This window comes from Neodiprion fabricii, chromosome 4, assembly GCF_021155785.1.
Source record: "Neodiprion fabricii isolate iyNeoFabr1 chromosome 4, iyNeoFabr1.1, whole genome shotgun sequence".
NCBI lineage: Eukaryota > Metazoa > Arthropoda > Insecta > Hymenoptera > Diprionidae > Neodiprion > Neodiprion fabricii.
This window is the reverse complement of record NC_060242.1, coordinates 36,095,956-36,120,898: the sequence shown is the minus strand read 5'-3', so window position 1 is coordinate 36,120,898 and position 24,943 is coordinate 36,095,956. Positions and strand designations below refer to the sequence as shown.

The window sequence follows — 24,943 nt, the reverse complement described above, 5'->3', positions numbered from 1 at the left end:
ATGGGTTTGTTTGTGGGGATAATAGTCGGTAGACTGATTTTACAAATTCGCGAAAACATTCTTCAACTGCCGCCAATTGTACATATAGATTTCAGGTATGGAAATTTAAGTATTTATGCATATTTCGATAAGATGACCGAGATGTTTGTGGACTGCAGCTAAAGAAATATATGCAGTGTACGTGCAATTGTCTACCAAATCGCACATTTTAGCTCCCTGGAAGATTTGAGGATATTGCACTTGTAAAAATTTCAAAATTTATAGTAATTAACGGGAAAACGTTCTTATCCAAAAGAACACGCGGAAATATTATTCTTGACATCCACTTTCACCCTGTTGCGTTTCTTCATCACCCTCAATGAAAGTACATACCTATATCTATATGTATATTCTATATGCTTATAGAGTTACACCAGTCGAATGACAAGTATGCAGTAAAATATGACGTTGAAATATTAAGATCAGATTAAAATAACGCGTACGAATATTCGAATGAAAGTACGCGCGGCAAGGAAAATTATTGATTCTACTTGAGGGGGGAGCCTGCTTTAGAGGCTTCAAAAAATCGGTTTTTTCGAGGATTTTTTTGGGAAGGAAAGAAATATCCGATTAAAACGAAACTTTCAGGGTTTATTGTTATGTATTTCAACAGTCTTCTCGAATTTTTTCATTAGGATACATGTCACATTATGCCTGGTACAAGCATTTCACCGAGGCGTCTCGAGTATGCATTTGTCGTGCGGCGGGAAAGGTGCAGGTCGCAATTTCCATCTGAAACAAAGAAACCAAAAAAATTTTTACTTCTCAATAGTATAGCTTCTAGTTAAACCAAGAAAATTCCACAAAAAGTGAAAAATTCAACAATTTTTAGCAAATTAAAAAAAAAATTCATTTTTCTTGGGAAAAGAATTCACTTTAGATTGTTTAAAAAGTGGGTTAATCTTAACTTTCTTAAGGTTCAACTAGAAGAGAACTTCATTCCGAGTACAATGAAATTTGTCTCGTTTCGATAGGACGTTGAGTTTTTTCCCTATCCTTCCCGCCAATTAGGAAAAAGCGTAAAAATGAAAAACGGAGAAATCGTGCGTCAAAGTTTTCGTACATAAAAAATCGTAATTTTCTTGAACTTACCGCATTAATATGCTAATCAGCGATTCCTGGTCCATTGAGTTGCCCTTCAGATTCTTCAAAAAACTGGTTCAAAACTTCAAAAACTGGTTCAGACTCTTCAAAAAACTGGTTGAAAACTTCAAAAAACCGCTCGTATACCTGCTCGACGCTTGCTCACTATTTCTTCTGTAACTCCGAAAATATTTCGAATTTGCATCTGAAATTTTAGGGACACATTCTTGGATAGTTTGGAAAGACATTTATGCAAAAAAAAAATCGATTTTTTGAAGCCTCTAAAGCAGGCTCCCCCCTTAAGAGGACCGATTCGTTCGTGTAGAATCTTTTCAATTCAGAGTAATGACAGCGTGAGATTAACAAAATACTTTATGGCTTTAACTAAAAGTTGATCCAACAATTTGGCGAATTGATTGTATTCATAGGATAGAATGCATTCGGGACATTTGATGGCTAAAGCAGGAAAATGTAGATTGGAGGTCAGACTTGCGCCAAATTTCGCAAGTGTTTCGGTTTTCTAAAATTCAAATGACTTGAAACGGCTACGCATGTGTGATAACCGTGTTTATGAAATAGAAATCCATTATACTGATCGACACTGATGAGCTTCATAAACGGGTACAGCATGTAGTAAGTATAAATATCTAAGGTGTTCCGGTTGAAAGCAGCATTTGTTTCCCTTCCACATTCGTTTCAACTGATTGTGAGGGAAAGAATCCTCGCAGAAGGATATCTCTTAAATCCAATTCTAAAATGTCGGCCTCGAGACTTGAAGGTTTCTTATTTAAGTAACAAGGCGATATGATTTAAAAAATTTTTTTACCAGCTAGGATTTAACGATACAGCCTTTGTGCGAGAAGAATTTTGTTGATAATTACAAATTAGATCTTCTCCGTGTTATTTCAATAAGAAAACTTGGAATTCAAAAAGCGACATTTTAAAACTCGATTTAATTTATGTAAAAGGTATCCCTCCGCAAGGATTCTACTCTTGCCATTGACAAGTTTTTTCAGGTATACAATAAATCTATTATACATGGTATATGTGACATTTATTATCAATAACATTACGTTAGTTCAGTAGTCTCCATATGAGAGTTTATTAACACGAAAGATTCAAGGACAGACAAAAACGACGGGCCAATGACTGGCATGAGAGTCTTGAAACGCAATTTTTACTATTCCGTATTATGTGATGTTACGTATTATAATATATGAAAACATGTAATGTCATAACGGTGAAGGATGATGATAATGATCATAATGTCATGATAATGAAACCTGTCATTTTTATCGTCTGCCCTTGAATCTTTCGCGTCAATAAACTCGCATATAAAGACTACTAAACCACTGCATAATGTTATCGGTAATAAATATTACCGATTTAAAAAATAAATACATGCCAGGTAAGCAACCATCAAATAATGTACAAAAGATCGACACACGCTTTAGTTAATCACTGGGGGGTTTTCAACAAATACGTTCTTGAAAAAAAGCGAAGGTAATGTGTGTTAAATGGTCCCTCATGGTAACCAGCCACGTTTAATCAAAGTTTGCTTCTGGGGTGCATGTACATATGTACACACTAAGTTCTTTCTTGGAGCACAATTCTCATACGTGATTATCAGGTCAATTTGATGAAAAATCGATTGTTACATTCATCGACGTTGACGGAAGTTTTTCAGTTATAATGCTTACTCACACACACATATATATGTATCGACGAAAAGTTTCTCCACAGTAAGCTGTATGTTTAATCTATGCTGGAATGATAAACATCAATGAATGTCAAGTCCGAATGATACTCGTCGACATGACACGGCAACGGATTCATTGATTGTATAATAAGAACATACCTATACCTATAAATCTCATAATCTCATACAAGGCGGTCAATTTTACATGATTAAAATGGCATTCGTTTGTAACAGGTTGAAGCAGTATACAAATAATACATTCTATGTATAATCTCTTTTAACCAGATTGTCAGTCGTATAATTAATTGAACAACTCGATAGAGTATTTCTTGAGCCAATATAAAAAAATAACGTAGTCATAAGCCACGTGATCTTTTCCTCTATACGCAAATATCAAATCAGTACGACTGTGTATCAAGTATTGATTCTCTATTGATTCTTTCGATGTATTTAATTCATGCGCAATCGAGTAAAAGTAAACCAACGGTAATGCGAAAAAAATTTTGCGCGTTACGCGATTAGGCCCATAGCTATCATAGCTTATTGTTCATGAGTTACTGGCATGATGGATTAACGTTATACTTTCAAAACGAATACTGTACCTAGTTGACTAATGCTTCACTCACAAGCAGCATACCAAGGTTACACCCAGCTAAATTCTTATCGACTTTTTCTGAAAATAATTCCTTCGCCTTTGATGCATAATATTTAGCAATATTGAAAATAGTTTGTAGTTCAACAAATTTTTTTTCACCTCCAAGTTCACCGCCGATACTACGTTTTCAAAATTAATCCTGTATTGCGATCTACACAACAATTCCCCAATGTGTTTTGAGTCTTAATGGTAATGAATTTACCATAAAATTGCAATGAAATTATACCGATTGAAAAACTTGAAGTTTATAATGGTTCATGGAAATAATACAGATTGTGAGTATAATTGTCGTATCGACATACTGCAGGGTAATCGATAAAAAGAGTTGGAAACCGTGATACTTGTGAGTATAATTGTCGTATCGACATGCTGCAGGGTAATCGATAAAAAGAGTTGGAAACCGTGATACTTGACCTTCGATGAATCAGGCTCTCGAGGCAACTCCGAATTTCATTCGGAACCTGTTTGGCCTTAATTACTTTACCGTATTTTCAGCGCCAGATCAGTATTAAGTGCACATTTTGTTTATTTGCTGAAATCACGCACTGAACGAAAGTGTGTTGGATCGTTGTTATAATTGCTACACTTTTTGACCCACGGCTATTTATTCTACGTATATGTTAGAAATAATTACTTTAAGGACGATATTTGTAAACTAAGTTTAAGGATTCACAAATGCGCATAATGAAAATGCACTTTAAGTATCCGTGTCTTGTGCAACGACATGACAGATAATGTCGGTCAGTGAATAAGAAGTCAGTAAAATTAATCCATCTCCAAAATCAAGACAGAATCCAATCCATGGTCTGATCGCAATTTAAAATAAAGACTGAATATCACAAATAAATAAATTACGTCTATCAAACAAAAAAGGCGCCTTTTATATTACCACTTATTACAAGACATAACCAAGAATAAATAAACAAATTATTGAACAACGTTTTATATATTCACTCTCATACCCACTTCCAAACAGACAACAGTATAGCATATCAATATCAGTTGGACCACAATTTTTTACCGAATAATTAAAACGGTCAGCGAGCATACTTGATCCGCTGATTTTGAATCAGTGGCTAATTATGAGTGGTTGCTATGAAATCGTGTGATCAGAGGCATCTTGTGGAAGAAAATGATATTATTACATGCGCTGCGCAACAAGGCAACAAGTGGAAAAGACATCGTGTGAAAAGAAACGCGCGAATATCGAGGAAATCCACGCAAACACTTCATCAGATTTACCGTGAATCGTTTTATAACAATTTCGCATAACTTACTGAATACTATTGTATATTCGCAGATATCAAATTGATCGTCATTTGGACGTTCTGCACTATTTCTATATTCATTTGTTGTACGTCACGGAAATTCCAGGAAGACAACTCACACCAGGAAACTCTTCGATAAAATATCAACGTATGTATCTACCAACAATGTACTGAGTGATTTTATCACCTGACATTATTGCCGTCAGTCTCCAGATATTTTTCATTACCAGCAGCGTAAAATGGATCGGAATCGTTGTCACGATGAGATAGTTTTCGTTTATCAATTGCCGTCTGAACCACGTGACGAACTGTGCAGAAGTTTAAAGCAGAGCGGGAAATGGATGGACTTTGCAGGTATATTGTTATGACGTTTAGAATTACCTTTAATTTGAAACGTTCTCGCAGACAAAATTTTCAATTTGGAAAGACTAATTGTAAGGATTTATAATTTATCCTTGAGAAGAATTCACGCACGTAGTTATATTGTGTAAAAAACCGTAAATTGAATGAATTCACAAAACAAGGATTATAATTATTGAGTTATTAATGTTGAAAGAGAGAATTAAACTAACTATTTTTAATATCAATTTCAACGATCAACAGATCATATAAAATGTGACAGCGAAACTAAACGGCAATGTGGATCCGAAAACAATCCAATGGATGCATTACTGACTGTGTGGAGTCGCGAATGTCCCAGGATAATAGATTTAAATTGTATACTAAACAAAATGCATGAGTACAGATTGATGGATGTGCTGAAAAAGTTTGTTAGCAAAGAGAACCACAACCTGATAGATAAGGGAAAAGAAAATGCTGATATCATTTCCGGATACGAGGGAAGAAACTTAAATTCGAAAGATTCTAAGATCGGTTCGCAAAACTTTAATCAGATTGAGCCTGCTGTCTCTAAAAATAAAAAGTTTTTGATTTCTGAACTTGAGAACGACAGAGATACAACAAAACTATTAAACAATCTCTCCACTTTCTCATTATCCAACGATTCGTCAGTCCAACTAGCAGAAGCTGGAACCTCGAAGCTTATTAATAAGAAATTCTTACCAGTCGAATCAACCGTGTTCGAAGTTCCGTTTGAGGATTTGAAAGTGGCTACGATGGGTTGGAAAATTGTACTAGGTGAAGGTAGTTTCGGAACAGTGTTTAGAGGTGAGGAATGCTTAGTATTCGATTTTTTTGTGATCTCTTTTAAAATAGATTGTTTCTATTTCAATCAGACTGGATATGCCCACCCCTGCAGATTTTTTTTTAATCATGCAATTTTGAGAATATGTTGTTGATAATATTTAATGCCATCGCTCAGAATCGATTCGAATAAAGCAACGAATGAATTGACGTTGGGCACAAAAATATGCATTTATTTGTAAGAATTGCTCAGGTGTAAATTTTAGCGACCAGTATAATGATGGTCTCATGTGAATATTATTACCTCCAGGTAAATTGAATCATAGACTGGTAGCAATTAAAAGAATGGACAAATGGTTAGCTGATAATGTTCAGGACAACAATATACAACGGCAACAGTTGCTGAAGGAAATGGCGATTTTGAATGTGTACAGGCATGATAATATCATAAATCTATTTGCTTACTGCATGGCCAGGGAAATGCCTTGTCTGGTGTATCAACTCATGGAAAATGATACATTGAAAAACCAACTTGAGAGGAAAAAGAAAAAAACTCCTCTTACTTGGCTACAAAGGCATGTAATAGCTAAGGGTATCGCTCAAGGCATACTATTTTTGCACACTGGTGGGAGAAGACCACTTATTCACTGCAACATCAAGAGCGCTAACATCTATTTGGACAAGAATTTTAAACCTAAAATTGGGAATTTTCGATTAGCCGAACAACTCGAAAAGGATAACATGAAAGTAAATAAAATTCAATCATTGTCAATAGTCATTTGTTTAAGGACTCTGAACAAAGTGGTTTTTGATTTCAACAGTACCTATCTATTGCATGTAGCCTTGAAATTCTCTGATGCACAATCACAGAAGAGTGATTCTCATGGATTTTTTTATTTAAATCTTAAGATTGGATAAAATTATACAGCATCTTCTACTTTCTTGAACATGAAATTTTTCAACTTTGAATTAACTAAATTACTTTTCACAGGCGAGCAGAATCAGCGCTACAACAGCTCATTTACCAGACGATTTTGTCCACAGTAGAAAGCTGTCGACTAAAGTTGATGTGTACAGTTATGGTATTGTATTAATTGAACTAGCCACTGGCAAGATAGCATACGATGGAACCATTAAGATTCTGAAGGGAATGGTAGACAATGAGGATGGAATATACATACCTTTTTTGAATGATCTTGGTGTGGAAACGGCATACGAAGAAGTGTACAAAATACTGATTACTTTAGGAAAACGCTGCTCCCAAAGAAAGCCTGAAGATAGATTAGATGTAGAGTCAGTCCTTCAAGAACTCGATGAATTACAATGAAAATAATCTCACATGGGAAAAAAAATATATCATTTCATCATTTTTTACCTCTGAGACAGATTAAGATTATTTACTATCAACTTGGAAAATGGAAGAGTCATTTTATGTTTTGGCCGTTTTGAAAGTTTACAAAGTCCTGTAATTAAAGCTTTCAATATCCATCCTCATTCATGGGATAGTCACTAGTCATATCAAAAGATGCGTTGTAAAGATAAGTCATAAAGATTATCTATTTTTATAGTCTTCGTTAGGGTCTAAATGGACTGATTGACTGATGAAAAATATATATTCGAATTTCATTTTCTGGTGAAAATTGAAATCGAGTTTGAAGTGGTGTTTTTAAATAGCAATCTGAAGCTTAATAGAGATTTTCCAAATTATTTCATATATAATCTATAAAAAAAACAGTTGAACCTATCAGACTTCACCAGTCTGGTCGATACTTGTACTCTAATTTATTATGTTATGACTCTACAATCGAATGTTTATACACTGTAAATGTATAGCAGCATCTATTGATGCCTAATGATTTTTTTATACCAATATACTACCAAATCCATAATCATTACAATATTTTACTTGAATGGAAATTTATAATCGCAAGTGTACAATTCTATTAATGTAACATATTACGAACGATATATGTACATTAATCTCAGTTAATAAAGATGGTAATAAATCTATTCCAAAAATCATATTATGAAATCACGAACTTCAAACTCAAACTCATCAAAAATCATAAAAAGCGCAACCTTTAAAATCAGTATCATCATATATATGATGAAAAGCTAGATGAATCATAAACTGATCACATTTTACAAGGAAGAAAAAGTTGAGTACAAATTTTCTCAGTCATAGTTAGTATGAAAAACTTCGACCGTACTCAACATCTTATAGTAATAATTTGGAAGATAAATCGAAACTAACAAGCATCGTTGAACTCATCATTCAGAACATAACAGTTGATTAAAAGTTTTATTTGATACCAGTGATGATCAAGTTTGCACAGCTAATCCATAGTATTAATAGTTGTGATCCAATACAAATAGTACAAAGATGGCATAAACTTATTAGTTAGCAGTCTTGTCTGATCAACTATTATGTACACCATTGTGGAATGACAGATCAACCAGTACAGTGGATCCTTAATAGACGTTATTGCAAATTTGAGGAATGAGAATTTTGACAATACAACAAAGTGAAAATATCCTACAACTTACTACTGCATCGCAGATGCCCAGGGTGGACTCATTGGTTGTGGGTTTTGAAGATAAGACATAACAACAGCCGAAATAGAGAGCATAAAACTACTTAGAATTTGTTTGGTATCGTCGCTCACTCTGGAATTGGCGAAACTGATGCATGAACAGTAAAGAGCGACCCAGGCGCACCATTTAAGTCGCATCATCAAGCCACACATACTGAATATCATTCCTAAAATGTTCATATAATCTGGCGTCAAATCATCTCCTGGCTGAGCCTGACTATTTGATACTATCGGCTTGTATCGAACTTCCTTATCGGGACGACGAGGATCAGAAGAGTTGTTCATTCTGAAATTTATAGTTTATGCATAAATCTTCGATCACGTTTGTAGAATACAGAATTCAGTTTGCTAGGTTCCAACATACTGCAATCGCTTAGCTTGTTTTATCATTGAAAAGACTTGAGATATCGTAAACCGATTATCAGAAAAAACGTTGAATAAATCAGGTTAATCATAGCACGTAGATGATTCATTAAAAATTTCCAGTGTAACCTAAAACTACTGATTGAGGGCAATCGATGTTTAAGTCAGAAAATTACTAGCAGACTTCACTTACGTATTTTTCTAATGAAATTCGTTTGTTGATTATTACAAAATACAATAATGAAATAGACAATTTGTGGTGACAACAGGTTTGAACTTTAAATAATACGCAGAAATGAGCCTGAGAGGATCTTCGATCGCGACTATCGTCAACTTTCGTGTCACGATGTCGAAAGCAGAGATGAGTAGGATCGAGAATGATGGCGCTACGGTCGCGTTGTGTTTACTGTTTAGTGACAATGTGAGATATCTGATATTTGTATGTCACATACCTACGAGATACTCATCCTTGATGTATTTATACAATAATGATGTTATATGGTTGAAAGGTTTTTTAACTCTTTTACTCTGAGACTAATGAATTCATGATAATTTTCCACTATATTGGGTAGTTGTAAGTTTTATTGTATATATATTTTTATTTCTACTTGTATTAACATGTCACACTAAATTATTAAATTGTTTCTTTTGGCACTATTATATAAAATCAAATTTCTGTAGCTCAATTTCACATATAATGTTACTTGGCATGGAGTCCCTATTTAGGGTAAAGAAACTGAAAGAAATTGAAACTTCAATTGTATTGCAGTCGAAGTTCATCATTTTGGAGTAGAAAGTATCCACTTCAAGAATTCTACAAAATGTGTAAAACATTTTGATTACAATTATACCTAACTTAATTTTGTGGCAGGAAATACTGGTCAATTAGATGAATAATACTAGAGTAGCCTTACTATTCTAAATAGTATGAAACTTAACCAACTAATATGGCAGTCATATGATTTCACAATTTATAAACATTTACACAAATCAATAATCGAATTTTTTTTACAAACACATAATGAACTTCTATACTAATTACCGGTATTTGAAAATTTATATCATATGGCGAATATGCAGGTCCTAATCGCCAAACTTTGTTATCTTATTGTTGCCGAAATGCCTGTTTCACATATACATCAATAAATGCCATGCAAAATAAAACTATGCACATTACATTCAATACTTCGTGTAGAACCTCACATATATCTATAAATTCAATTGTCTCTGCTTTGATCCTTTGACGGAGTTGAACTGTATATGTTTTGTATGTTTCTTTTCCAATCGGACATGTGCATTTCGTCATCATGTGTCAAAATTCTTTCGTCCCATCGGATGTTGCTTTTAGTTGGAGAAGCATTGGCATTTTCGTGCATACTGGTACTATTCATACTTTGAGTTTGATAGCCAGTATCTTGAGCAAAATTAAAAGTACTTTGCTGCCCTGAAATTCCTGCAAATGTGTTGTTCTGATACGCATAACTCTCGTTGGAATGCAATTTGCACCAATCCGCAGCTAACTTTAAACGATTCACAGTTTCCTTTTGCTGACGATGAGTGAGAGAGGAATCTTCCGTAATTTGATCTTCATATTCAACTTGTGTTGTCTCATTCCCTAATAGTATCATCTCGATAGTTTCATTCGGTTTTGTCTGATTTTTCAATTTCTGCGGTTCTACAAATTTATCTATGTCTTCAGTAGAGCTACACAATTTGGTGCACAGCATAGAAGTACCTTGGAAACAGAAGAAAAAGGTATTAGATCCTCATTTAGCTATGCAAACGGACTAATACAAAATGTATGCATCTCCAGCAAAAGTGCAATCATTGTACAATATATTATTAATGATTGATGGTTAATATATACCTAAAGTTGACCGATAACTAAACATTGAATCATTACGCTCGTCATCTTTGTCAGTCTTTTTCTCTTCAGTCACAGAAGCCTCGATGCTCATGTCAGTCGTAAAATCTAGCCTAGCCACAGAACGAGATACTCGAGATCTGATACTTTGACATGAGATGTTACTATTATTGTTACCAATTGGAGAGATACTCGGAGGTGATAAATTACTGGCGCTAGCTATTGGTGTACCGTGATCACGCTCAAGTTTTCGTGAACTTCTCTGTAAAATTTGAAAAATAGTGAATAGCTTTTTGTATAAATGATAGCTTTTCGAATATATATCACATGATGTTTTACACACCAACGAAAGATTGTGATTATAAAATATAATGTAGTAAATTAGTGAATACCTTCAGAGGTAATCCTTCTAAGAGCATGCCACTTTGAGTGGGGCTACAAGTAACACCTAATTTCATTAAACCGTGGGATTGTACAGGTGAAAGTGACATCAAACTATACTGATCATCTTCAAGATTATCATCGTGATTGAAAAACAACTTTCTGCGTAGAGAACTATTGCTCAAATTAGCCTCATCATTTTCGACTTGCTGTTGCTCCTGGAATTATAATTAGTTCGTAAACTACAAATTTGAATTTAACGATAATGGTGACAGGTACATTTGCAGCTTTTACTGCAGTAATTCAGTTCCTTTTCAACCCTAACGTAGTTTGAAATAATGCAAAATTCTTTTCTCAATGTTCTTTTTTTTAAATGCTTGGAAATAAAGAATTGTGTCTCTTGATATTATTTAAGGTCCATATCTATAAAAGGCTTTCATAACTTGATAATAGTTAACCACAGAGTATACATCACGATTCATTTTCTACTAAGAATGGTTTGACCACAAGAACGGACATCAGACATTCACAGAACTATGTTGGAACACATATGAATGTAAAAGTTATAATCGTGACTGTATATGACAGAGATAACTCAAATGAAAAAGTTTATAATATATCTTACTAGTACACGAACTCGCAGAAGCGTTCTGTAATCTAAATGACCCGTAGAGAAAGTTGAAGGAAATTTTGAAAATATAATTATAACTCTTGTACTGCTATAATTTTAATTGTTGTAATAATTAATTACTAAGTGTATATAACTAAACATGATTATGTGTAATAAATAAATTTACATCATAAGATCGTGATTCAAACTACCTGTGTAAATGTGAAGTATGGCTTCAGAGCTTCCTCTAAATCCTTGGGTAAATCAGGAGGTAAAGAAAGTAGAGTTTGTGTCCAGCCTGTAAGTAAATGAACTTTGACTAACTGGTATTTGTAATTAAAAATATGCACAACTTACTATCTTTTTTTGCTTTATGAGAATCTCTTGTGCTGTTCAAGTCTTCTTGAGGCCTCGTGGGTGTCGAAATTTCAATTTTTTTCAAGTCTTTCCGCTTGGAATCCCATGGACTTGGGAATATTTTGTTTTCACGAAAAAATTTATCAATAGCAGCCTGCGCTTTAATCTCAATCTCAGGATCTGAACAATGGAATTGTTGAACAGGAGATTCTTCTATCCGAGCTGGTTTAATAAGAGCCAGTTCTTCAACGCTCCACATGAAGTTGGGCGAGTCTTGTCCCGGACTAGAAACCTGCTCGAGCATTACAACAGTTAGCAAGATGTTGAGAATATTTTTTTGTAACATATACATAAGAAGGTTGACTTTGTGCACTAAAAAGTACGACCGAAACACCGGATTCCTCTCAACTGCAAAAACCGTTAGGTAACGTTGAAAACTGTCAGGTAATGTTCATTACCTACCAGCTATACGTTACCTAAGAGTTTGGTAATTGTTAAGGAATCAGCCGCGTCGCACATCCTCTTCGGTGCGCGGGGTCGATCTTCCCGTTAGAGATGTTACAAAAAATAGACTACGATAACATACCATTTCTCCATTAGTCAAAGGACATCATTCAATTCAGTTTAATGGTTAGCGCTGTGTACAAATGTCATATCTGATATTAATGAATCAGCCAAAATAAAAATTGAATGTAAATACCTGAGTAAACACGGTGGGACTAATCACAGATAAATGTAGCCTATTAGTGAGGTTTGCTTCGAACGGGTTCTTTGCTATGAACTTTGTGATCCCAGACGGTGGAGTAATGTGATTTGGCAAAACAGTAAAACCACCAGTGCTATTCTGATATGCAGTTTGTTTATGTTTAGACTCATATTGTTTTACAGGAGTCCTGAGACTACGGGGACTTTCTATTGGCGATACGTGTCGATTTATATCACTTTTATTTGGCGTTGACCATTGCACTTGCTCCATCACAGCTGAAAATCCGTTTCAACATGCTAATTATAAATTTAACATCATAGATTTGTTTGCAGAGGTAATAAAATTGAAGAAATATCAAGAAGACAAATACTTTTATAAGATTCACAGTGCATTTTTTAGCATTTGAAAACATAATAAAATTAATAATATATCCAGAGCCTTCACATAATAGGATTGAGTATTTATATTAGATTTATCGGAATACCATCAATTGTTTCGGTGATGTGGCTCTGTGAAAGATATAAGACAACTGTTTGATATCTAAATTTTTACTGATGAGAATTGGAAAAAATTAAATACTGTGGAGCTGGGATTTGAACATCAAAGCAATGATGAATTTAATTCCAAGCACCAAGCAAGCGATTCACGTATCTTTGTACCAAAACTAAATTCCAGTAAATTTTAGACGAGAACGAAAATACCTATCCATCGTGAAAACAACAGTTAACCCCTCAGTGCCTAATAAATGTATAAAAATGGGTACGAGAAAACCTTTTTACGTTACGGAATTTTATTCTAGATTGATGAATATTCAACTTGTTGATGAAAATGTATGAAACTTGCCTTTCGTTCAGTTATAACTTTTCCGGCGAAGATACTCGTGTACCTTATGTCAGACGTGTTTATAAAATATACACATGAGACTATACAAGGAGTGAGAACTGAAATGCGTGAATTGAAAAAACTTGTTAACAGTAATCATACACATTAGGTTTCTTTGGCACCAGAGTGTAATTGGTTGCCGGGATGCCCAAGTTCGACTAATCGATGATCTTGCAATGTGATTCGTAGTAAGTTTTCACTGCCGCCTTATACTCCGCTCCCCGCCGACTCGTTTCGGCACTTATACTAGGCCCTCTCATTTTGGGAAACGATTTGTACACATGAAGTTCGTGTTCCTTGTATAGTCTCCATGAAATATACACTTCGCATGCTCTATTCGGTACCCGTTGCCGAAAATTGTTGTTTAAAATATGAACCGCGGCCAATAGGATCCGTGCGTTTCCTTCATGGAGGAACGGAACAGAACTGGTTTTAAGAAATCCTCATCTGAACGCCCGTGGGTAGGAAAAGCGGCGAAAAAAAGGGAGAGAGCAAAAACGCGGGTCTGTAAATCCTCCACGGTCTGTATCATTATCGTTCGTTGAATCTCTCCGTGTTCGGAGAGCACAATGGCCGATCTTGCGCGAACCTCATGGTACGCGCGTCACGTAAAATAGTTTTGTGTATTCTATTTATAATAATGCCAAATATTTTACGACGCGATAAATGTGTCGGGTGATCAGTGATTGTGCCTGATGTACACAACAGATAAACTTCCCGCAGTATAAACGTAAGCAATCGTCTTACATAATTTTACTCAGTACTCTCCGTCACATATTGAGAATATTTTAGGTTATGAATATATCGATATACCGTAATTCAAACTTTTTCCGAATGCAACTGCATTCCGATACTGCTACAGCAAACAAAGTCTTCCTTCGCATTCACCTGCTGCTCTCGCACGGGGTACCCTCGACCTTTTGAGCTCACCTGAAGAACGCGATCCGCAAGTTTGGTTAGGTGCCACATATTGACCAACCACAACCCATTTATTCCAGCAATAGTATAAACCCCCTAAATATTCCAATACCAACGACCATCTCTTCCGAAGCCAACTAATTTCAATGAGCTGTGTGTGATTTGACGCAACGTTGAGCAAAATTCTGGTTAGTCCCTGTTTCTGCTGTGTCCTGAATCTGCGATGCACTTCTACTTAACACTAGTTACAAGAGCTGGATAACGGCATATCATGCTTTTGTCTAATCAATGTTGTTTAGCTTGATGTAGCTTTCAGCAGTCGTTTCCTGCCTCTGAAATTGAACATTGTATTTTTTCGACTCTGAGGTTGATTGCTTTATTAATCATAATAAAATTTTGAATTTGCAGATAGCCAATGAAATGGCGGAACAAGAGCAGCATGCGCCAGGCTGCAAGCGAATGTCTTTGGATAAAATAATTGAATCTATGACGGCAGATTTGGAAAATTCTGCAGGACAATATGTCCAGTTTGGCGTAACTCCTCCTTCGCAAACTACTGTACAACCACCACACGGTTGGGGTGATTACACACCTGGACAAGCTCGACACTATTTGACTAACCAGCCTCCGCTGTCTGCGCAACCTGGTAGGCAGCCAATGAATCCTATTCCATCGCCAATCTACATGCCAGAGATACCTCCGTATGATCCACCATCGCCTGACCCCATGTATTTTCCACCACAACCGGTTAATCATTTGGGTTTGAATGAGAATAATAATTTGGTCGGAACGATTGACGTCGGTGGTGGGAATTACATTAATGTGATTTATAGAAACCCCACGCAAATAATGGCTGAACAACGTCAATTGAATACCTTGACGTCTTACAATTCTCATAATGCGGATCGAGAATATGGCCTGTTTGGTGACCAACGGCAAATGCCGATATCTCCTAACTTGACTCCGCAAAGCTCTAACGGGAAACAATTGATCGATAACTTGGTTGGAAATTGGGTGCCAAATCAATCTGGTACTTACAGTCCTTTTGGCGGCTCGCCAAATGTTACACCAGTACCGCAAAGCACGCCAGAGATTAGAGAAACTGAAGAATTACCTCGAAACTTACAGGATATTCATCACAAAAAGCCGAGAATGGTGGCAGAGGTAAGGCCAATGCGACCCTCCTATTCTGATGTTTTGACCAAATCTGCACCAACTCCTCCACCCCCGTTGACTCCGCCAGCTACTAAGCCAAAAATTGAAACCACTGTGAAAAAGAATTCGATTAAAAGTGCAAAGAACAAAACCAAGCCAGCTGTGTTAAAGAGACAAAATTCCTCGGGTAGCGAAGACCATAACTCACCTAAAATCCAAGTTCCCAAAAAAGTTTTAGAGAAGAATAATTCAAATTTACCTAGACGCTGGGTGTCACTAGATAATCTGGGTTCACAAACAGAATCTCACGAATTGAACACGTTTGACAGATCTGAAAATATCGAGAAAAAGAAAAGTTCCAAGATCTTTAAGAAAGGTGATAAAAATGAGACATTGAATAATACAAAAATACAGAACGGTAGCTCAAAATGTGCTCCAAATATTCAAAAACGTCCGATACAAATAAATAATAATTTGACAACAATAAATATTTCAAGTCAAACTGTTTCGCTCGATAAAATAGAGAAAAATCAACAAGCTAATAACAAATCTGCAAAAGATGATAAGAAAATTACTAAGGAAAAATCCATCAAAAGATCCCAAGCAGAGAAAACTCAGCAGATCAAAAAAGGGTACAGAAATAGGAAGAGAGAAAGCAGAGAATCACCGGTCAAAGATTTGTGCAGGAACTTGAATAAGCACGTTTTTCGATGGAGCAAAATTGGATTGAAAATTTTTTACTGGCTATTTCATTTAATCTCCGATGTTGTCAGCATGAGCGCAAACCTAGTTGCCCAATTGTAGGTTATTTGAAATATGATATAATTGAATACACGGGTATTTGAATCTGATAAAGCTTACTACTCATCTCTTTATTTTTCAGGGGAAAGTGTGCTTGGTTTTACATGCTTATATATCTGAAATACTCGTGGGTCTATATAGCTGGCACATTCTCAAAAGTAAAGTTCTTAAATGCAATTGGAAAACGATTAGACAGCTGGATTGGATGGAGTAGATTTGCGTTTTGGGACAAATTAAAATCCAAAAAGAAAGAGGAGCAAGAAGAGAACACTAATTGGATTCCTGGTGGGTTAGAAGCAAACATTGCATTGCCTAGTACTGGCGAAGAAGCTATGAAGAGATTACTGGCTTGCAAAGGGAAAGACCCGTACAGTATATTAGGTGTCACACCAACCTGCTTTGATGATGACATTAAAAAATATTACAAGAGACAAGCTTTTCTAGTTCATCCTGATAAAAATAACCAGCCAGGGGCAGAGGAAGCATTTAAAATTTTAGTTCATGCTTTCGACATCATTGGTGAACCGGTAAGTTTGTAAAATATTCAGGTCTCACAATGGGTCATACATCTTTGTTTCCTGTTGTGAGTTTAAGAAATAAAAGTATTTGTATATTTTTCAGGAACGTAGACAGGCGTTTGATCAAACTAGACAAGTTGAAGCAGCCTGGGGTGAGCTGAGCGATCTACTATCTCAGTTGCATCGAAAAATGGAACAGGCTGCAAACACAATAAGATGTACAAACTGTGGTCATAGGCATAAACGCATTCCAACACATCGGCCATGTTATGCTGCTCGATTCTGTGCTCAGTGCAAAATACGGCACAGTGCAAAGGAGGTACATATTTCATTCATGCGATACGTTCAATCTGAATTTTTCATTTGTTAACCTTGGTATGACAATTCATACAAAATACGAAAATTTCTCAAGTTAAAGCAATTTCATTAGTTACGCTTTTCTTCAGGGAGATATTTGGGCAGAGTCTCGGATAATGGGATTTTTATGGAATTATTATGCCTGTATGGAAGGTGCGGTATATGATGTTACGGAGTGGGCTGCTTGTCAGGCTGGAAACTTGAAACATCTGAGAGCCAATACACATAGCGTTCAGTACAGAATTGTTTTAGGGCAAAGACCTCCGCCGCAAACAACTAATGGAGGTAAAAAGCGTCAGCAAGTGGATCCTAACACAAGGTACACCCTTATTCATATTATCAAAAAAAATACTACATTTTTTAACATCAGCCAGGCCATAAAATTCGAAGGAGAATGATTTGAATTTAAAATCATTGCTAATTTTGTATCTTGAAACAACAATGAAAGTATTACTTTCTGTAGTACAGTTTAAAAAAGTTGATATAATTACTTAATCAAATGGAAAATTATTTTGCAGCGAGGCAGATTTCGAAGATTTTCTGAATAATTTATACAATCACAGCAAATCAGGGAGTGCATCGGCAACCGGAGATCCAAAGAGTGATAATCGTCGACGTAAAACTAAACGCAAGAAGTGAACCTGAGTGATAAGAGATTTTTTGTCTTCTAGAAATGCATCCTGTGTAACTGCTGGTTAATATACATACATAAATGTACACGAACAATCTCACACTTTATTCCCTGAACTCTGGGTTGTATTTACAGAGAAAAAATATTATCCCACAATTTTATAATCATTTAATGTTGATTTTTTCCATTTTTTTAAAATCGTTTCTCGGAAATGACTAATTTTATTCCACTTTTACTCAACCACTGCATCTTGTTTCTACAGTGAATTAATGACGAATTTATTATCAATCAACAATAATCATACATTGAGTAAATACTTTGTACCAATGTGTGTGGGTGATTAAAACGAGCCAATCTTAGAATTAGTAGTGATCTGTAATAGAATACAGAATTAAATATGTACTACTAAAAAGTTTGGCTCGTCAACTCTGCCTAATACAGGTAATGTTTCAACTGAATGCTAACAAATGTTGAAAATCAAAGTTGTAAAACCATGCGGCTGTGTTGGAATAGTACCGGCATGAAGTGATCACATACTGAATTAACAATGAAACATGATACAAAATAGTAATAGGACATCCCTAATTTTACTTAACATCTATGGATTTGATCAGTTGTCTAATGTTTGTTAAATACATGAGGCAATGATAAATTCAGAAAGTTGAATGAAATTGAGATTCGAAAACAGTATAAATAGAAAGTGTAATTTTGTTTGATAATTCAAAACGAAATTGCATTAGTAGAAATTGAAATTACATTGATAATTAAAATTATGTGGAGAAATGCTTGTGGAATATAAAGTGTTGAGAAGCTATTTGCAATACTCATTGAACACGATATAACATCAGGTGCTAGGAAAAAAAACTGAGGACTGTGTAAGTGATTTTTGTTGAAACATCATTCATGCATACCGATGTCCTGGCTATTAGAATCTTTCAGTGCATTAGAACATATTTTAAAAATAATCTCAAACTTATGCATGGTGACTTCACCCAGAATTTGCTTATCAAAATTCTCTCAAGAATTTTTAGTAATATGATTCGATTAATACTAGCACCACCATTCATCTGAGCATTGCCAATTGAAACTTGTAGTACATACGTAATATGTAGGTTGAAATATACCCAACCTTCAAGCTCTGAAGTAAATAGTAGCATACAAGGTCTGAGTTTTGCGATCTAGGATGGCAATGATTTTTATTACATTTTTGTTACTAAATAATGCTGGATAATTCATCTGCATTTAAAAAAAAATAAAAACTAATATTTTAATCACGCTTTACATATAATATTTCTCTGCATCACACAGCATTTGAGATTTTTTCATTTTCATACTCAACTCACAATTTAGACTATTAATAGGATGTATATGATCTCTATAAGTTACTAACTAACAATTCAATTAAATATGCTGAGAGAATCTTTAGTCAGAGAGTCCGAAAATAAGACTGATTTTATTTTCCCAGCATCATTCAGTTTTAATTGCCTTACGAAATTTATCATAATAATAATAAAAATCCGGTACTTTCCAATAACTATCTGCATGTCATTTTTAGCTCTGAAATAAGGGTAGGGAAAACTGAGTGCAAGTAAATATATCGGAGATAAAATCTATACATGAGGAAATGTTATATGTATTCAACTAAAGCTGATATGATCTAATCAAGTGAATGTGGCACGCGTTATGTAATAACTAAGCAAATAAATACTCTTTATACCAAGTCTTACAATACTTATTTTTATGTCTACCTGTCGCTGGATCATTTTTTGTTTTTTCATCCGCATTGAAGCATTGTAAGAATGATGATAATAAATAACGTGATTAATAACTTCGTATGTACCTTTAAATGTTTTACAAAATAAACTGCCTTATTTGTCCTTAATACAGTTATTTCAAACCTTTCCAAAATCAAAATTTCCCAGGCTACTGTGAGCCAGTTCATTTCTACGACACTTTGGTTTAAAAACTAATCTGTATCACAAGGTATCGGAATAAACTTGTTGAATAACACAAAGATAATTGAAAATATTTTCAAATGTTATTACAAAAGCTTCAACTGTTCTATGAATTAATGAATTTAAATATTTATCTTAATAATTACATGATGTAACATATGTTTGTTTCACATTAAATACACTATCGATTGAAATAATAAAATCATCTTAGTCATCCGCATGAGTGATGTGCAAGTGTTAAAGCTAATATAAAAAAGATTCAAAGTCACTCTAATGCTCCTTCTAGAAACACCAATGCGTCGACATTTTCAATGGCGATTTCGACATCTCGTTTTTGCACAGTCTTCTTCTTGTTCTGTGCTGTATACTTGTAGGACTCTTTCGCTAGGGAGTCAATGAAAAGTTCCTGCAAGCAATGCAATTTAACAATAACTGCGAATAGGTGAATTAGGAAAATGTATAAGAAAAATTTAATTTGAATAACTAATTACCGCTGATTTTGTTATCAGAAATACAGCCTCTTGAGTGATTAAGTTTACATCCGGATCCAGTTTCACTATTGCTTTAACTCTACTCAGTGGGAGTTTTAACAATTTTTCTTTCTGTTCCTCGTCACCATGAGGAACACCGTCAATTTCTTCTTGGGAATCCTGAGAATGTTCAGCTATCTCGCTGACTGCACTTTCATTCAATTCATTTTCACTCATGAAACCATGCACTTCCATTTCAGACATTTTTGAAATATTTGTATTACGTTCGATTTACTGATCCAAACATCGACTTACGGATCAGTGGATCGCTTGATGTGATGAGCTTCTCGCTATGCAATCGCAAAAAAGAATTGATTTTTCACGATTACGTCCGTCTAGGAGTTAAACGCTACTCTTTTTCTGTGAAGCAATCAATTGACAAAAGTATTGTCAGCAGCTTCACGCATATTTCTACACACTATGGTTATGGTTACGACTGAAATCTATAAAAACAGCGACCGATCATCGGATCGTCCTCTTGGTTTTTACCACCAGATTTGTCATCTTGTTCCGGTACAGTCTCGCGGTAAAATTCTTTTGCCTTTTGCATTTAAACTTTTCATACAACGTTACTCTGCCCAAAAGTCTAGCGAGCTTTCAGCTCCGTTTTGTCATATTAATTTAAGATCTTACACTAGGTAACTCCGTTGTTTGTGACTCGAAATATTGAACTTATAAAATAAATCCAAGTTAATCAAAGTATCCAAATATATTAAAATCAGTCATTCCGTTATATCCTCTCACCAATCTACGCTGCAAGTCATCATATCCAGATTATTCTCAATAGGTAAGCCAATTAATTAAATCTTTTATCCAACAATTACTCCTTCCTCGGTTCGTTCGATTAGAGCGATAGAATGCCCGTTTTTCGGTGTATTTCAATACTTTATCGGTAGGGGTTTCTTTCTGTCGGTAATTGGTGACCCAAACAACTGATGTCTAACTCTAGCTGTGTGAACGATGCCGGTGTCTAGCATCTGGAAATTTCCACCAGGTACCGTTCGACGTCACACTGCTATCATTTCCGGTAACACAGCAGCGACCACCGATGTGGCCAAATTGCATAGTTAGCAACAAAGACCGTGGTTAGCAAAGTGTATCTATCTCTCTTCACATACGACACTGGACAAAGCAAGTAACTATGTTTTGGGGGGATTTCTAGTCCTATTGGTTAGTTCATTTACTCAAAGTAGAAAATTTGAACAAACTTGTGTCGTTGTAGTTGTTGAACGTGTTTGAATTCGAGGTGACCTCTATTTACTCCCGAATTATTAATCATTTTGCAGTTATTTACGGGGTGAGTAAATATTTTAACAAGATCTCATCTGTCAAAACGATCAATCTATTGCATTACTGAGGGAAATCGAGCTGAAATTATCTTCAAGCAAAATATTATATGGGTTAAATGAAATATTACGGTAATGTGCTCTAATACACCCAAGGTAGGGTGCTAATCGTAAGATGCTTGCGAAATCGTGATCCTAGATAGCGAAGGCTCTCCTCTTCTTCTCGTCCTTTGTTATCATGGCGTATTTGTTGATAATTAATACTATCTCTACAGCATAAATCTTGTATTTTTGTATCTCGAATGCGCATAGTTTGTTATTTGATTAACTGCACCGTTCGCAAGGATTTGTGGGCGATGTGGCACTCTTAATATCATGCTGAAAACATTAGGTTCGAAGTTTGATATACTCTAATGTTTAGTGGAAACTTGATGTTTTTCAGATACTATTTTTTTTTTGGGCAGTTGTCACTTTGTGACGCAGATTCCGACCAATCTGAATACACTGTGCTAATTGTTTATATCATTCTTTGAAACTCTGAAGTTGTTATATTATCATCTCCTTTATTTGCCATAAACATATAAGTATACCTGTTTTTATATACTTTTTTGATTACAGATATTCGCAGCTCCTTGAGTAACGAGGTCTCCAAATCATAATAATAACAACAAAACCAACAACAACAATAACAACAAAACCAACAGCTACAATATTAATCATAAATTTAAACAATGCCAACATCTCATCCCTTGACTGGAGGACCGGACCCTGAAAGTCTTTTGACATGTCCGTATAATGCATCTCATAGACTGGCTCGCAAACGTATGCAATTCCATTTGACAAAATGTCGCAAAGCTTATCCCTTATCTAAAAAGCAGACATGCCCCTTCAATGCAACACACCTGGTGAACGAACAAGAATTCCTGTTTCACTTGGAAACATGCTCGAACAGGGGAATTGTTGACAATTTCACGTACATCACACAAGATGAGAATCATGCAATACAATCTCTACCAGAGCCGGATCTTCCTGACAGTGAAGAGAATTGGGATAATGTTGGTAGAAAATTTGTTTTGCCTAGATGAGGAAGATTATATTTATTTATCTCTAACTTAGATACGATAATATCAAAATATTCTGTAAGGAAAACATCGTATTTATTGTAAGTTTATTATATTTCTATAGTAATATAAATTATGGAATAGGATAACTGTGGGACATATGACGCTGCTGTCAATGTGGCAGAAGCACCGATAATACATACTTTGATTGGTGCTACCCCAAGTGAACGCAAAAAATTTAGAGTACAAGAACGACAAAGATTCCGAGCTCTGGATGAAAGTATTTCAGTTGTCAAGGTTGAACCAAAGGTAATGTGTTGTTTTGGGTTTTTTTTTTATCTTCTGCGTGAATTAAGGTCATGCATTAACCTCTAAATATTTTGACAACACACGGTGAACAAGACAATCTTGCTCTTGAAAAAACTACTAAATTTCCATAATAAAATTATGTAATTAATGCGAGGGATAAAAATTTTTTTAAACTTCTTTTCGTTTCGTGTTTGGTATACACTGTGAATTTGAAACTCTACTGTATTGATAAAGCTTGAGTCAAAATTTAGGCTGCCAAAGAAAAAGAGTTTCCTGATGATCAGCCCCTGAGACAGCCAACTACTCTGCCAAAGTCTCTCAGCTCTCAGTCATCTGCAGGGGGTGATGCAGCCGGTAGTTCAGGTGGTCAGAGCAGCACTGCTTTACATACTGAACCTCAACCAGGACCATCTGACCAAGATGATGGTTTTATAGTGTACCAACCAAAGGGGCGTGGCAAGCGTAGACATTAAACGGCGAAAAGCTTATTGACAATGATCGAATTAAATTTTCGGAGCGACACTTAGACTACATTTTATTTTCATTCAAATTTCAAATTCATCAAGTTTTTACTTACCCTTAAGGTCAGTAGCATAGATCTCGTATCATTAGGTAGTTGGTCACTCCTATTATTTGTTATTATCTCTGTATTTTCGTTATGTTACTGTGTGTTGCGATGATAATGAACCGTGCGTTTATGGCACAATGATTTTATGGAAATTATGTTAATTTTGACTTGAATTGAATTTTTCCTATTGACCATGAATTTATCCATATGACAAAAAAATATACTTATATTTTGCCATTAACCTTACCTGCGTAGCGTTATTCTTTCATGTAAATAAACTATTTAATTATAGTTTACAAGGGACCAGACCTGTTGGATGCCAGATACGCAAAGTTCGAAAACTACACACTACGATATTACAATATGTTTATCTACTTGAATTTGGAATATAAAACTTCGTTGCTTACTCCATAATTATTCTCTGTACATATTCCATACCCTATGTGAAATAACTCAACGACATCATAATACTGACTTCAAAGAAGCGTAACTACAGTGTAATAAATATTATTTTTGTTGTAATAAATAATAAGTAAAAGAAATAAAATAAAATGAGATATTGCTAGGCTCATAATTGTAAAGAAGTGGACGAAAAAAAACAGGTGTCTCCTTTCACGCGTATGTATAACAGTGTTTACATATCGATTTTTACAAATACCCAATGTTATTGAAGTTATCTTAATTTGACTGGCATATAATGCGGTTTTTACAGATTTTGAAAAGATTTACGGCAGAGACAATAAAAATTGAGATCTTCTAAAATATATTTCAATCTTGCAAATCCTTGAATTCATTGCAATTTTATGAAATCATGCAATCAAGTGTATGCCCAAATTCGTAAATGATTAATCTCTACTCTGTCGTTTCTTCAATTTTGTACATGTATCGCAATTAATTTTTTACGTAAGTTAACTAGAAACTAATTAATTGCATGTAAATAAAACTATAGTTTCATTTAGATCTAATTACATTCAATCAAATTGTAAACAATTATTTTATTATTACATTTATATATGTAATAACTTTTTACACTTCACTGGATGTGAAATGTCAAAAAATTATTCTTTATTAATACGATACAGTTCTGATTATTGTTACAGCATTCAGCTGATCCGTGAACAATGAGTAAAAGAGGTGTTATTTAGGCATCAATAATTCAAGCTTGATTCCTTGCAATGGAATTCCAATGAGCAAACTGTCACTAACTGTA

The 24,943-nt window shown here is 34.9% G+C and overlaps 6 protein-coding genes across 10 annotated transcripts; 3 read left to right on the top strand and 3 right to left on the bottom strand.

The window, feature by feature from the left end:
* Nucleotides 1–4,577: 4,577 nt before the first annotated feature.
* Nucleotides 4,578–7,281, top strand: LOC124180733 (pelle-like serine/threonine-protein kinase pik-1). Its single transcript, XM_046566480.1, has 6 exons — nt 4,578–4,719; nt 4,851–4,892; nt 4,978–5,098; nt 5,348–5,911; nt 6,198–6,634; nt 6,879–7,281. The coding sequence occupies exons 3-6, from the start codon at nt 4,984–4,986 to the stop codon at nt 7,212–7,214; spliced, it is 1,452 nt and encodes a 483-aa protein (XP_046422436.1). The 5' UTR covers nt 4,578–4,719; nt 4,851–4,892; nt 4,978–4,983; the 3' UTR covers nt 7,215–7,281.
* Nucleotides 7,282–8,161: 880 nt separating this feature from the next.
* On the bottom strand, nt 8,162–9,201 carry LOC124181188 (protein Asterix). Its single transcript, XM_046567506.1, has 2 exons — nt 9,038–9,201; nt 8,162–8,767 (listed from the first exon to the last, which is right to left on the bottom strand). Exon 2 carries the CDS (start codon nt 8,764–8,766, stop codon nt 8,434–8,436), a length of 333 nt encoding a protein of 110 aa, XP_046423462.1. The 5' UTR covers nt 8,767; nt 9,038–9,201; the 3' UTR covers nt 8,162–8,433.
* A 289-nt stretch (nt 9,202–9,490) lies between these two features.
* On the bottom strand, nt 9,491–14,058 carry LOC124181173. Of its 2 annotated transcripts, none has more exons than XM_046567478.1 (7): nt 13,606–14,058; nt 12,757–13,037; nt 12,057–12,348; nt 11,912–12,012; nt 11,101–11,307; nt 10,712–10,970; nt 9,491–10,579 (listed from the first exon to the last, which is right to left on the bottom strand). In XM_046567478.1, exons 2-7 carry the CDS (start codon nt 13,030–13,032, stop codon nt 10,062–10,064), a joined length of 1,653 nt encoding a protein of 550 aa, XP_046423434.1. In that variant the 5' UTR covers nt 13,033–13,037; nt 13,606–14,058; the 3' UTR covers nt 9,491–10,061. The 2 variants fall into 2 exon arrangements, with proteins under 2 accessions (XP_046423434.1, XP_046423435.1); XM_046567479.1 differs by having other exon boundaries at nt 11,912–11,997.
* A 23-nt stretch (nt 14,059–14,081) lies between these two features.
* Nucleotides 14,082–18,116, top strand: LOC124181169 (dnaJ homolog dnj-5). 3 transcript variants are annotated; one of them, XM_046567468.1, is made up of 7 exons: nt 14,082–14,374; nt 14,643–14,750; nt 14,971–16,517; nt 16,601–17,045; nt 17,140–17,355; nt 17,483–17,712; nt 17,912–18,116. In XM_046567468.1, exons 3-7 carry the CDS (start codon nt 14,983–14,985, stop codon nt 18,030–18,032), a joined length of 2,547 nt encoding a protein of 848 aa, XP_046423424.1. In that variant the 5' UTR covers nt 14,082–14,374; nt 14,643–14,750; nt 14,971–14,982; the 3' UTR covers nt 18,033–18,116. The 3 variants fall into 3 exon arrangements, with proteins under 3 accessions (XP_046423424.1, XP_046423422.1, XP_046423423.1); XM_046567466.1 differs by having other exon boundaries at nt 14,507–14,750; XM_046567467.1 differs by lacking the exon at nt 14,643–14,750.
* A 1,924-nt stretch (nt 18,117–20,040) lies between these two features.
* On the bottom strand, nt 20,041–21,247 carry LOC124181187 (DNA polymerase epsilon subunit 4). The gene is made up of 2 exons (XM_046567505.1): nt 20,471–21,247; nt 20,041–20,385 (listed from the first exon to the last, which is right to left on the bottom strand). The coding sequence occupies exons 1-2, from the start codon at nt 20,711–20,713 to the stop codon at nt 20,245–20,247; spliced, it is 384 nt and encodes a 127-aa protein (XP_046423461.1). The 5' UTR covers nt 20,714–21,247; the 3' UTR covers nt 20,041–20,244.
* Nucleotides 21,248–21,597: 350 nt separating this feature from the next.
* On the top strand, nt 21,598–24,147 carry LOC124179954 (gametocyte-specific factor 1 homolog). Of its 2 annotated transcripts, none has more exons than XM_046564839.1 (4): nt 21,598–21,806; nt 22,414–22,850; nt 23,001–23,165; nt 23,417–24,147. In XM_046564839.1, exons 2-4 carry the CDS (start codon nt 22,527–22,529, stop codon nt 23,636–23,638), a joined length of 711 nt encoding a protein of 236 aa, XP_046420795.1. In that variant the 5' UTR covers nt 21,598–21,806; nt 22,414–22,526; the 3' UTR covers nt 23,639–24,147. The 2 variants fall into 2 exon arrangements, with proteins under 2 accessions (XP_046420795.1, XP_046420796.1); XM_046564840.1 differs by lacking the exon at nt 21,598–21,806 and adding an exon at nt 22,136–22,186.
* The last annotated feature ends 796 nt before the right edge of the window (nt 24,148–24,943 follow it).

Bases quoted from the DNA above. Each gene is read 5' to 3' on its own strand.
- LOC124181173 (XM_046567478.1), bottom strand. From the start codon at position 13,032: ATGGAGCAAGTGCAATGGTCAACGCCAAATAAAAGTGATATAAATCGA. The intron at 12,349-12,756 runs GTATTTACATTC...ATGCTCGAGCAG, and splicing joins GTCCCACCGTGTTTACTCAG to GTTTCTAGTCCGGGACAAGA. The intron at 12,013-12,056 runs GTAAGTTGTGCA...AGTTAGTCAAAG, and splicing joins TCATAAAGCAAAAAAAGATA to TTCATTTACTTACAGGCTGG.
- LOC124180733 (XM_046566480.1), top strand. From the start codon at position 4,984: ATGGATCGGAATCGTTGTCACGATGAGATAGTTTTCGTTTATCAATTG. The intron at 5,099-5,347 runs GTATATTGTTAT...AACGATCAACAG, and splicing joins GAAATGGATGGACTTTGCAG to ATCATATAAAATGTGACAGC. The intron at 6,635-6,878 runs GTAAATAAAATT...TACTTTTCACAG, and splicing joins TCGAAAAGGATAACATGAAA to GCGAGCAGAATCAGCGCTAC.
- LOC124181188 (XM_046567506.1), bottom strand. From the start codon at position 8,766: ATGAACAACTCTTCTGATCCTCGTCGTCCCGATAAGGAAGTTCGATAC.
- LOC124179954 (XM_046564839.1), top strand. From the start codon at position 22,527: ATGCCAACATCTCATCCCTTGACTGGAGGACCGGACCCTGAAAGTCTT. The intron at 22,851-23,000 runs GTTGGTAGAAAA...ATTATGGAATAG, and splicing joins GTGAAGAGAATTGGGATAAT to GATAACTGTGGGACATATGA. The intron at 23,166-23,416 runs GTAATGTGTTGT...GTCAAAATTTAG, and splicing joins TTGTCAAGGTTGAACCAAAG to GCTGCCAAAGAAAAAGAGTT.
- LOC124181169 (XM_046567467.1), top strand. From the start codon at position 14,983: ATGGCGGAACAAGAGCAGCATGCGCCAGGCTGCAAGCGAATGTCTTTG. The intron at 16,518-16,600 runs GTAGGTTATTTG...TTTATTTTTCAG, and splicing joins GCAAACCTAGTTGCCCAATT to GGGAAAGTGTGCTTGGTTTT. The intron at 17,356-17,482 runs GTACATATTTCA...GCTTTTCTTCAG, and splicing joins TACGGCACAGTGCAAAGGAG to GGAGATATTTGGGCAGAGTC.
- LOC124181187 (XM_046567505.1), bottom strand. From the start codon at position 20,713: ATGTCTGAAATGGAAGTGCATGGTTTCATGAGTGAAAATGAATTGAAT. The intron at 20,386-20,470 runs GTAATTAGTTAT...CATTGCTTGCAG, and splicing joins TTCTGATAACAAAATCAGCG to GAACTTTTCATTGACTCCCT.